Genomic DNA, 12,215 nt, shown 5'->3' with positions numbered 1-12,215 from the left:
ACACACACACACACACACATATTATCCAGATAAATAATAAACACTGCTCTGCATAAAGCATACAGCTAAAAGAGAGTAGCAGAAATGTTAATCTTGGTTCGGATGATGAAAGGCATGAACTCCAGGTTCACGCTCTTTGCTCTCAGCTTCATTCTCTCATGGGAACACAGCCCTGCACTCACTGGAACTCAGGCTTGCAATTAATGAAATCATTCTGGGCGGCGCTCTCTTACTATGGTTTTAAAGTTTCTTTACTTCACTTACAATTACAGTCTTTTTCAACACAAATGAGACCTCCTTCTTGCTTGGAATTTATTTTAACTACCTGTTTCGGTCGCTCGGTCTCAGCTCGCTTTTGACATTTGTAACACGAGCTACCTGGGGCTTCCGAGAATAGCAATGGTCTTGCTTATCCACTGTTCTCATAGCATAGCGCTGTCTAAGCTGATTGCCACAGAGCAACTCCAGGGCTGTCGGGAGCCCAGCTCACGCTCAGTTGACCAGAGGGTAAGCTCCACACCCAGTCTGCAGGGAATGAGGATTATTAAGGACTAGCTTGGGTGTCTCAAACTCCCAGGTCATCTCTTTCAATATTGCCTGCGGGGTTAGGGGTCGGCAGAGTTCTCCCCCTTTGCCAAGCAATGCACTTGTTTATCGTTTTTAATTATTACTGTTTCAGGTCGTTTGTCCCAGGTCACTTGTCCCAACAGCTTTGAGGCCAATGACATCAACATAATTACAGTAATCCCGAGGAATCAGCAATCTCCTAAGTACCATTAGTTAAATTCATTCTTGTTCCCCATGTAATTAATCACCCGGGTCCCATAGGCCTGCTTTCAGACACTGTATTTACCAAGTTTAAAGTTTCCCAGACTCAGGTCTCTGGAAAGGAAACTAATTTCCCAACTGGGATGCAAGTCAGGGGAGGGTACAGCGCCTTCCTGTTCTGCCTCCGCAGGCCCCAGGACCAGGGTTTTCTGTTGTAGCTCACTGCTTGCTTCCCTTCAGCCCCTGAGACTGCTCTCAGCTGCATTTCAGCCCCATTCCTTTCTGTTTCCCAAGTGAAAGTGTCACTGTTTCCAAGGGGAGCAGTGATTCTCTCTCATACCATTTGGATTATCGTTCTCTATATTGTCCCGAAGGCAGGTACTTCCACGGGCTTTTATTACCCAGCACTCACTGTAAGTGTCCCTTTGGGAGTCTTTAAGTAGTTTATAAACAGTCTATGTTTTTCAAGCTAAGAAAACTAGTCTACACGCATCTGATCTAGCAGTAGCCACCTCCTTCCCCCCAAATTAAGGGTCCAACTGTAATAATATCAGCTGACATACTGCTAACTTATTAGAAGAACAGTGGTTCAGCGGTCATATTTCATGCTAATAAGGATCTCACTGAATAGGTACAGTTCCATGTGTGTCCTCATCTTGAAGATGGTGTTCGGTGATGTTTAGACTCTTACCCCAGAGTCCCTCATATAGCAACAGGCACTGGAGAGAGCTGAGCCAGACAGTCTGATGGTGAGGACTGCACCATCATCTGTATCCTTGTAGCCTGCCTTCAGAGTATGGAGACGGTATGGAAATGTGCTACACAGTGTATGATAGGTTACTTCCACGGACTTTGTGAGATGTTTTCATTTTAGCATAAAATTCGCCATCGTCTTTAGGCCAGTGGTCTACTCCTTGAAGGTCATCCATCTAACCATGAATGAAAGACACTGTAAAAAAAACGCCATCTGTTACAGACAATACTGTTTTTCCTAGGACTGAGCGAGCAGGCATATCATCAACTCAGCGTCACTTACATGTTTTCCCAGCACCGTAGTCGAGATTCAACTCCCTGTGACGAGATTTTAGATTCTTTTCTGACAAAGCTGATGGGTTGATGGACGATGGACTACCCTCCATTTTCCAGCTAGTTATTCTACAGCTAGAAAGATACTCTCCCAGATAGAAACTTCTGATGGTTCAGGGCAGAGAGGAGATTGGGTTTATCCTCATCCACATCTCCCAATGAGCCACCTAATGGTATTGCCTGTGTTTAAACGCTCACTCTCATTTTCTCAGTGGAGCACTTTCAAAACCACTGCTCAGCTATCACCCATGAAAGTCAAATCTAAAACAGAAAAGAAAAAGTGTTCTGCAGAGGCAGAAACTCTCCAAACATAATCAAAGACAGCACTAGGGCAATTAAAATGCACAATGGTTGTCTTGCTAGTGGATGACAATATAAATGGGAAATAGCTGATTTTATTACCTTGACATATATTTTTCAAAGGGTATCTTAGAAATACATCAAAATTAGATTAAGGTTTAAGCAGGGAAGGCAAGTCAATACAGGATTGTGTTTTAGCTGAAATAGAGTCTAATAGAGTTCCTGTGGGAACTAGCAAGGTCTGAAGGTTAGCATAAGTTCAAAGAACTTGGCCTGTAAGAAGGAAGTGTGACAACAGTTCCTAAGAACAGTCATAGCAGCCACAATGTTCATGGTAAGACCCAAAGTGGGCATCAGGATGTGGGCAAAAACAGGTGTGTTGGGTGTGAGAGTGGACGGAAACTCATCATGACAGCAGAAATCACTTCAGATAGTCTGTGGTCTTGAGAGGGTGTCAGAGGCATCTTTATATACACAGGTAGGGGTGTTCAATAGTGTTTTTTTTTTTTTTTAATTTTCAATTCAAAGCTCAGAATTTACAGTTTCTATATAAAACTAAAAGGGTTCATTTGTTGAGTATTTATTAAACACCGACACTGAGCTAGGCACAATTAGGTGCTAGGGATATAGTTCTGGGTCAGAACAGCTTCTGCCTATCCCCTTGTGCCTTGAGAAACTGATAGAAATAAACAAAGAGCTATGCAGCTTAGTTTATCATCCTACTGTGGAGAATGGATTCTCGTGAGTTGTGATAAATTGTAACTGAACGCTAAGGCTGGGTTGGGAGTCACATAGAAAACTTCCAGAACAAGCAATGTTTGAGCTGAGATTCCAGACAAGGTTTGGAATTAACCAATGAGGTACTAAAGAAGGTTCCAGCAAGAAACATTCTTTGGAAGATGGCCCTAAGTCAAGAGGAAGACCAGCGGACTTAAGAACCCAGGAGTCAGCCAGTAGAAGAGGTGCTGAGGATGAGTGGGAGGGATTTGGATGCCACAGGGGTGGCAAGTGGAGGTCACCTAAAGTGGAGGCTTAGGGGCTTCACGCTGAAGGCAGGAGACATTGATGGAGGCTGGTGATGTGCATTTGTTTTTACGGCTCTGGTTGCTCTGTCGATAATGGGCAAGATGGGGGGAAGGCTCAGTGGAGAGGCTTCTGCTGTGGGATTTTGAGAGCTCTGACTGGAGAGTGAGAGGAGATACGCGGATGAGTTTAGGAGCTACCTGTAGTGCAATCTCTGTAATACTTGGTGGAGCTGGAGAGACGGCTCAGTGGTTAAGAGCTCTGGTTGTTCACAGGCATGTCCTCACTGAAACGGAAACTGCAAAGCAGTGCAGGCTCCGTGAGCATGTGGCGTCCACACAGCACCAAGCGGATTGAATGCAACCCTGTCGAGTTTGTGTGCACACGTGGCCTGGAGAGAGTGGAAAGGTAACGCAGTTTCATCTCAGACCTTCCCTCCCACACTTGCCTCGTCCTGAGATGTGCATCGCACTGAGTTTGCTCAGGGCAGGAAACGCATGTCATAGCGTGCACACACGATAAGCTCTGGGTTATTAATACAGTAGGACCCCAGTATAACACATGTTGCCTCTTTTCTTCCTTGACTAGCTACACGAAAGCTGCAAATCAGAACATTTGACTTCTGTGCAGGTGACTTGCGATGGCTGCCAAAGCCACCTGCTCCTCCTCCCGCTGGTGACCCAGGTGGTGGGATCAGACACCTGTAACCCATTCAAGTGTGCTGGTTAGTTCTCCTGACTCCGTGTCTCCATTCCGTCAGACTGGATGGGTTTAGTGGCAGGAAACTTAAGACCAGTCTCTGGAAAGGAGTTTGAACCATGGCCCTGTCACAAAGGTGAGGAATTGAGGAAGTCAGTCTCTCTGTACGTAATTTTCACCTTTACCACAGATTAAAGCTGATCCAGCCTCATTGGTGTATTCTGAGGAACGAGGGGAGCCTGTGACTGTGACAGTGATGCCCGATCTCCAACAAGCATCTCATGAACAAGGATCTCATTTCTTAGGCATTGGATCAGTGCAGTAAACAATTGTCACGGTGTGACAAGCATCAAAGTATGCAGATAGCCTCTCCTGTATTCAGTTCATAGTGAAGATCCCTAAGAGGAGACTAGTTAAATAATATGAGCTATCTATCACTGATGATGAGCAACCAGAAGCCAGGTATGAACTGGTATGGTTTTTTGATCCTCAACTGCTTACAACTTACCATGTACAATTCTCCTGCTGTTGAATAATACTATTAAAATATAATCATTAGAGTATTTTTTTTTCCCATCAGTGACTACCAATCGACTACTAGGTATAGACAACAACCTTATCTCATGACCTAGGTTCTCAGGCATCCACCCTGAGGTTCCTCCCTCCGTCATTTGGGATGTACCCATGCAGACAGCTTGGGACTCTATTCCTAGGCCATACACATGCTGCACTGTAAATTTCCTGAAATAAATGACTATCATTCACAGCTACATGTATCCCTAAGTATAGAGCCAGATACCTAGCTTAATAAATGCTTGTTGAAGATTGTGGGCATCCTTTATTATGGTAAATATGATAATAAAGATGACAACAGTTAGAACATCAAAAAGGTAATAATAGCAATAATGATACTAATAAATAGTAGCAACATATTGATTAAAGCCATTGTTTGGGACACTGTTCAATAGCCAAGTGAATTGCGTTACCCTAAGCTTATAATAGTTCTATCCTACAGATGATTCCCTTACTCTATCTTTTTGATAAAACATGTCTCAGATAAATGCAGCAACATCCCTGGTGCTGGCTGATCATTTTTATTTATTCAACCAATGATACTGAGCGTCTGACACATCAGAGAGCTGGAAATGCAACCTCTTCATTCTCTGCAGTCAAGTTCCTTCCTGTAGCCTAGCAAAAAAAAGCAGGCAGCCTCCCGATAAAGGAGATGCGGTCAGAAAACGGCAGGCAATAACAAGGCAAGCGAAGTGTGGGAAAGAGATCCACATCAATGGCAGTTATCATTCCACTTAGCAGAGCAGAGGTCTGCTGAAGGGATGACACACGGTCCAGACAAGGAACAGGACTGATCGTTAAAAAAGAGGGAGGGCGACTGTCTCAGGCAGGGGGAACAGTGAGTGCAAAGGCCCTGAGGCAGGAGGATTCTCTGAGTTCAGCTAATAAGAAAGTTGCCAGAGAGCTTGAGGGTATAAGAAAATGAGAGCAGAGAGTCTGTGCAACTTCAAGACACGCTGAACTTTGTGGGAATGACCGGAACCCTGGCCTCTTCGTTCTGATTCAGAGGGGACGCAGTTAGACCATCAGAGCCAAAGCGCCGTGCTTCGAGCTGCGGTGGCTTCATTTTCCTTTCAAGTAATCATTTTTAAATTAACTGGATAAATCCAAAACATTACCACCCCAGCCTGCGAACAATATAAAATTATTTCATGTCCTCTTTTTGCACTGGATCTTTGAAACACAGCAAATGCTTTACCAGCTACAGATTCTGCTGGGAGTAGCCACAGTTCCAGGGCTTAGTAGCCCATTTGGATACTGACTATTGTATTGGAAGTATGAGGACCAGTCTAACAAGGTTGTCTTTTTTTCTCTTACGACATCATCAACATTAAAGGTGAAGGCTGACAGAAGCCTCAGCTTATATCTGTTCACAGAAAAGGGCAAGTCTAAGAAGTGTTTGATTCTGAGGTCCTCGTTTGACTAGATAAATGTCAGTCATCAGGGCTGAGCCAATGGGGACAACACAACCCCAAAGATCCAACACTCCAATGCTAAAAGAGGCTCTCTGACAGGATGTAATGGGTGGTCAGGTCACTTTTCGGGAATACTGTAGCAACCTGAGAGGGAGAGGGAGGGGGTAAGAAGGGACCAGGCTAGATGGATGGATTGCCTGGATGTGGAGCATGGGAGAAAGAAGCCCCAGAGTTTTGGCCTGAGAACTCAGAAGAGAGGGCGTGTCTGAGGGAGGAGCAGATCGCAGGCTGAGGAAATTAACAATCTCTCTCAAACATCTGCAGTCCAAGAAGCTCACGGGTTGCCCTCGGGGAGATCTTCAATCGGCTGACAGCAGGATTAGACACATGTTCAGTACCAGAAACCAGAACAGGGGCTGTGTGTCTCAGCATTATCAGGATGTGAGAAGGGGGCAAGGGGAGGGATTGGAACATCAGGGGAAGAAAGGGCAGGTTGGCTCTGGAGTGCTGGTGTTCAGTGAGAAGTGAGAGAGGGAGGCACTGACAGAACAAGTAGAGAAAGAGAGAGGGAGAGATGAAGCAAAGACAGTGTCTTAGAGATGCGGGCACTGACCACAGCCACCAAGGTGCACAGCTGGGCAGTAGTTAGGTCATCCCAGGCCTGAGAATTAGCCAAAGGAGCTGGTGGCAGGGAAGGCACTGATCTCAACGAGATCATGTGGATTCTCAACCTCGCCTGTAGTACTTCTGGACCCTCATCTGGGCACCCCCACCTCCAGACCCATTTACTCAGACCCCCTGCAGCTCCCAGTTCCCTTTACCAGGGAGTATTCAACAGTCTCCGAACTCATAAAACATTTACTTTGCTTAAAAATTAATACGTGGCCTGGGTCTAGGTGTTTATTGAACAGAAGGAGTCATAGACATATGCTGTGTAATAGCATATTTCAGAACAGGACTGACTGTCATACAAAGTGTGGTCCATCCCTGGCACTTCTAAAGGCAGCATTTAATCTCTCAACAAGAGCAACCCTGTGCCCGCAAGCAGACATGCAGGAGGCCCTAGGGCTGATGGCGTGCTACAGCAATGCTGGGTTGGCCCAGAGCCAGATCAGTCTAGGCTCAGCTCTGCTCCTGAGAGAGGTGTGTGACCTTCAGCAAGGTGCATCCCTCCTCCAGACAATGGTCTCTTCACGTATGCAGTGAAAAGACTGAATCTCACTGCCCACGTGCTCGTCCCAGCCATCTTGGTTTGTTTTTAGGTTAGAGGCTGGGAGCAGAATTAAGAGTCACTTGTGTCCGTCCTCTCTGCTTCAGTCTCAGCCAGTGTGTCCTGGTGGATGCGCAGTAAGTATGTCGTATGAGAGAGACCTTAGGGGACAAATCCTCTGAGTTCTATGCACAGAGGTACCTCGGCCTGGACTTGATCATCTCGTTCCCCTGCCACTCCTCTTCCATCTTTCAAGCTTCCCTTCATTCAGTAGTCCCCGTGTGTGCACATTCCCTTCAATCACAAAAGACCATGACCCAACCCTGACACTAATCTTGATTCTTTGGCCCTGCTGGGTTAAAGAGAATAAGATATGTGAACTAAAGATCAAGCCAAAATACCAGAACATTCCTGAAAGTTCTAGTAAGAACTAGGGAATCTTAGAAAGAGGTAGATGTATCATATCATGCAGAGTAGTTTTTGCCAAGTACAGACTTTGTACTCTGGAGTGTTAACCTGTCACATCTGGAGGGATAAAGGGAAGCAGAACATGCAGGCAAGGGTGTTAAGGGCCCAAACCAGAAAGGGAAAGGTGGACAGGACCATGCTCACAGGCGTGTACATGGATGTTCCCTCTATGAGAGATGGATTTCACGAAACCCACTCTGTTTTAGGTACCTCCCCTTTACTAGGGCAGGCAGCCAGGCTGAGAGAACAGCCCATATCCAAGGGCAGCCTGTGGAATACTGGCCTGGAGTCATGAACAGAGTGCCAAGGAGATACAAACAGATTCCCCGCCCCTCTGCAGGCCTGCCCTCCGCCCATCTCCACCTGACTCTCCACTGGACCACAGGCTTCACTTGTCCTGGTTTCTGGCCACATGTAGGATGGGAGGCTGTTTAGCAGAGGAGAGTGTTGCCCTCAAGGGAGAGGCTCTTCTGTCATGGAGGTGGTCTTTTCCCAGGGCTTGATACTGAGTTCTGATTTCAGTTCTTTCTGTCTCAGGCCTGACCCCTAGTATGCCTCCTGTACCCAAGTCAGGGCTCTGTAGTAGACTCCTTCATTCCAACTGGAATGTTTCTTGCTCCCCTCACTGATATGCCCCAGCCTTTTGAAATAAACTTACATATATAGATATAACATATTATATATAATATGTATACATATATTACATATACAATATACACATATATTAATATATGCACTATGTTAATATTTACATACACATCATATGTACATATACAATGTATTTTATTACATCAATAGTAAATATAATAAATATTTCATATTTATTATATAATACATATATACATATATGTTTATATATGTATATATACATATAAACATGTATACATATTTATATAATTTATATATGTTATATAATATTAGTCTATAATATCTATATTATAAGATACAATGTTTTATATTATATATAAATATTATAATATACTCATATTTAGAACATAAATAATATAGATATGATAGATATAATTTATTTATTGCTAGTAGACTGTGTCTACCAATCGTAGTTCTCGGGGATTGCTTGTTTGACTGGCCTATGGGCTCTTCCCTAGAAGTCACTGCTTGGCTTTCTCTTTCCTCCCTCTCTCTGGTACTATTTCTATTCAGAGCACTTGTTTGTTTTCATTAAAAGATGTTTATCTCTCGCCATAAAAGGAGGGAAAGGGGAATCTTCCCCTATTAAAGGAAACGTCATGACTATTCCTCCTGTTCATCAGACTCTTTATTTTAAATCTCTGTGTGCATGGCATTCCCACCTGAAACAAGGTAGACTGATTTCTGAGCCGAGATTCCTGCTTTGTTCTCTGCCGTGAATAGACACGAACCCTCAGTGCTCATTTGGTTTCTGTTTGGCTTTGTGATACTCAACAGGAAAAGATCCTGCTTTGGGGAGGTCTTCTCCATTTTGAGAGGGGACCGGGAAGTTGTTAGAAGCAAAACCTGGGAAAGCAGACCTGGGCCCAGTCCTTTAACTCACTCCATGATCTCTCTTCAGTGCCACCCCTGGGACGTTTTGTAAAGACACATCAGACAGTGGACAATGACTACGAAGGATGTCAACGATAAGTGACTGAGAACTTGCATTTTTGTTACGGCTACTGAGCCTTATCATCACCCTTAGCTACCGCACATTCCACCAGCTCCCCATGGACAGGATCTCTATCTCCCCATAACCAAGAACACTAGTTCACCTGGGGAGGGACTCACCTGAACTTAAGGCATTCTCCACTTCTTGCATGATTAGGAAGGGGGTGGTGGTCTCAGACTCACAGATCACTTTGCCAGGCTCAGTGTCTTGGGGTGATTTCTCCTTGGGCACTGGCTCTGTTGTGACATAGGAAGTGGGTGTGTGACTAGAGTTGTGCTCTTCTGTTGGTGACGCAGGTGCCGTTGGAGCTTCTGTGTGCTGGATGTTGGTCACCGTAGAGTTGTGGCTAGAGGTTACGGAGGTAGAGAGAGACTTCGATGGGGAAGTTGCGGGGGATGTGGATGCTGAGGTTGGAGCCTGAGAAGACAGGAGCATGGGTGACGGTGACCCAGTAGCTGGCACAGTTGCTTCAGGACTTCCAAAACTGTGTTCCTCAGGTGTGGGTGCCGGGTGGACGCCACTGCTTGTTGGAGGGAACCCGGCAGGTGAGGAGTCTGTGCTGTTAACATCCCTCTTCAAAGGTGGACTGGTGACAGCTTCTTCTCTATGGTCAGTGGGGAACTGAGACGTCAGGGATGCAGCAGTGGTGTGGAGAACTGAGGCGTTGTGAGTGGCACTGGCTACAGGGGTGGTGACCCTAGCAGTGTGTGGAGCAGAGGTAGTCCAGGTGGCCACAGGTGCTGAACTTTTTGTCATGAGAGAGACAGGCAATGGGGTTGTTGGTGAACCTTGTACCCTCAGTCCTATGAGAAAAAACAGTCCACAAATGCAGTTAATTGCATGTAAACCACATTATATATACAGATATATTATATATTATACACATAATTGTTATATATATATAAGCCATATATATATACACAATATATAAAAATACACATATATAACATGCATATATACTTGTGTTACATATACATATATATTATATACATATATGCTCTCTATATAAATATATTATGTATATTATATGTGTGTGTGTGTATAATTGCATAGCAATTTTACAGTATGGTTCCAGGTATTGCTCATTTTTCTCCACTGTGCAGGTGACACTGAATGGTGAAAGTGGCTTTTAAAATCTGTTTTCTTTTTTTACTAATTGTCCCCCTTGATTTGTGACTCCCAGTAGGAACCAGCCTGAGGCTCCATAAGAGCAATGACAGGATCAGTCAACGCAAGACAAGAAGCAAGGAGAAGAAAACAAGCTTGTGTTCCTGCTGACTTAACCGCTGCACTTGGAGGGGGAGGCTTTCTGCAGAGACTCTCGGCCTCTGCTTGCAGGACTGAGTACCATTTCATCACACTGAGTACCACAGTGTGGATGCAAGGGTGTGAGTGCTTGGGTGGTGCCTGCTGACTGGAAGGAGCCGGATAGTCTCAGGGGAGCCTCCGTGTCCTGCTCCTGCTTCAAAACCGAAGGGCCGTGGAGAGCCTGTCCCTTCTTCTGCCTTTGTGCACCACAGGCAGACTCAGTGGCTTTCTAAGCACATTCCCTGTGTAAGGAGGAAGAGTTTTATAAGAAAGCCTCCTCTGTGGTTTGGGAGCATCACTGAAATTGTAGCTGGGTGTTTCTACAATCATGATTTTGCAGAGTCATATTTGCCTTTATATTTTGTAAAGTTTAGGAGTAATTCTTCCCTTCTCTCCTGTCCCTTGTTCCTAGCCTCTATTCACTTTTATTGTTCATGAATTGTTTAACCAATGATGTCATTGAATCGGTGGCCCAGCAGACACTGCGCTCATCCTCCCTCTCGCTGTGTAACCTGTGTCTTCACTCTGCCTTTCTATATCATTTGTCATCCTCTGACCAGCTTTGCCTCTGACCATTTCTCTCTCAGTATATGGAGCCTCCTGCTTGCCAAGTTCTCAACTAAGAATAGAGATGCCACCCTTTGTCCTCCACACTCCAAATCAACTCCTTTATTACTCCCTAAACCACAGCACAATCTGTCCCTCTTTTCATAGCCATCTTCTCTACATTCCCCTAGTTAACTAGTCACGTGACAGCAGAAGTCTTAAGTGACATTCTGACTTCTGGGTTTCTCCCAAAAGAACCCTCTGTGTGATTTTTTTTCACATACAACAAAGAAAATCTTTTAAGTGACAAATCTTAAAATTGTTTACAGTGTTTGTTGTTGTTTTTCTTTTCTTTAGTTTTTGAGACACTCATGTGTCAGCACTGGCTGGCCTGGAACTCAAGAGATCCACCCACCTTTGCCCCACCCCCTCCTTGGGTAGTGAGATTAAAGGCATGTGCCATCATGTCTGGCCTCATTTTTTGATTGAACAAAACACTTCAAAAGCATTCTGTTGTATTTAGAGTAAAATCAGAGAATCCTGTGTCATCTTATGTTTTTCTCACTGTGATTAGCTTCTCCTCAGGATCACCTCAGAAGCGCTTCTCAGACAATTCTAATTAAGATCATCCCACTCCAGATCCTTGTCCATGTTTCCAGAGAGAAAATGAGACCGCTGTAGCTACCTCACAGCTCATGTTTTCCCTCTCCACAGTCTCCACATGCACTTTAGTGGCATTATGTTTATTAACATTGTCTCAGAGGTGTCACCATCCATCTCTACAACCTTTTCATTCTTTCAAGCTCACACTTTCATTAAGCAGCACTTCTTCCCTCACTCTGTGCAGCCCGCACAAAGGGCCGCTCTGTGCTCTCTGGGAAACTGATTGTCTAGGGTCTCATGGAAGGTGAGTCACATAAGCTAGATCCTTTTAACATGTTTATTTCACTCGGCCTCAGCCCTTCAAATCTCACATGTGCAATAATAGCATTGGTTAGAATGTCCCACGTATTGTTCACTGTCTGTCTAATCTACTCTCTCTCTCTCTCTCTCTCTCTCTCTCTCTCTCTCTCTCTCTCATCTATCTATCTATCTATCTATCTAATCTATCAACTATCAGTCAATCTACCTACCTATCTAATCTATCATCTGTCAATCTATTATCTATCTATCTATC

General features: G+C 44.6%; 1 protein-coding gene across 1 annotated transcript in view; it reads right to left on the bottom strand.

The window, feature by feature from the left end:
* Positions 1 to 12,215, bottom strand: part of Parm1 (prostate androgen-regulated mucin-like protein 1) — a 107,629-nt gene that overhangs the window by 22,875 nt on the left and 72,539 nt on the right. The window contains exon 2 of the mRNA XM_021211014.2: positions 9,304 to 9,987. Coding sequence (XP_021066673.1) covers positions 9,304 to 9,987 — 684 coding nt within the window. The remainder of the gene's footprint in view (positions 1 to 9,303; positions 9,988 to 12,215) is intronic.

Source organism: Mus pahari, chromosome 13, assembly GCF_900095145.1.
Source record: "Mus pahari chromosome 13, PAHARI_EIJ_v1.1, whole genome shotgun sequence".
NCBI lineage: Eukaryota > Metazoa > Chordata > Mammalia > Rodentia > Muridae > Mus > Mus pahari.
Note: the sequence above shows the minus strand (reverse complement) of the source record. Positions and strands in the feature narration are given on the sequence as shown.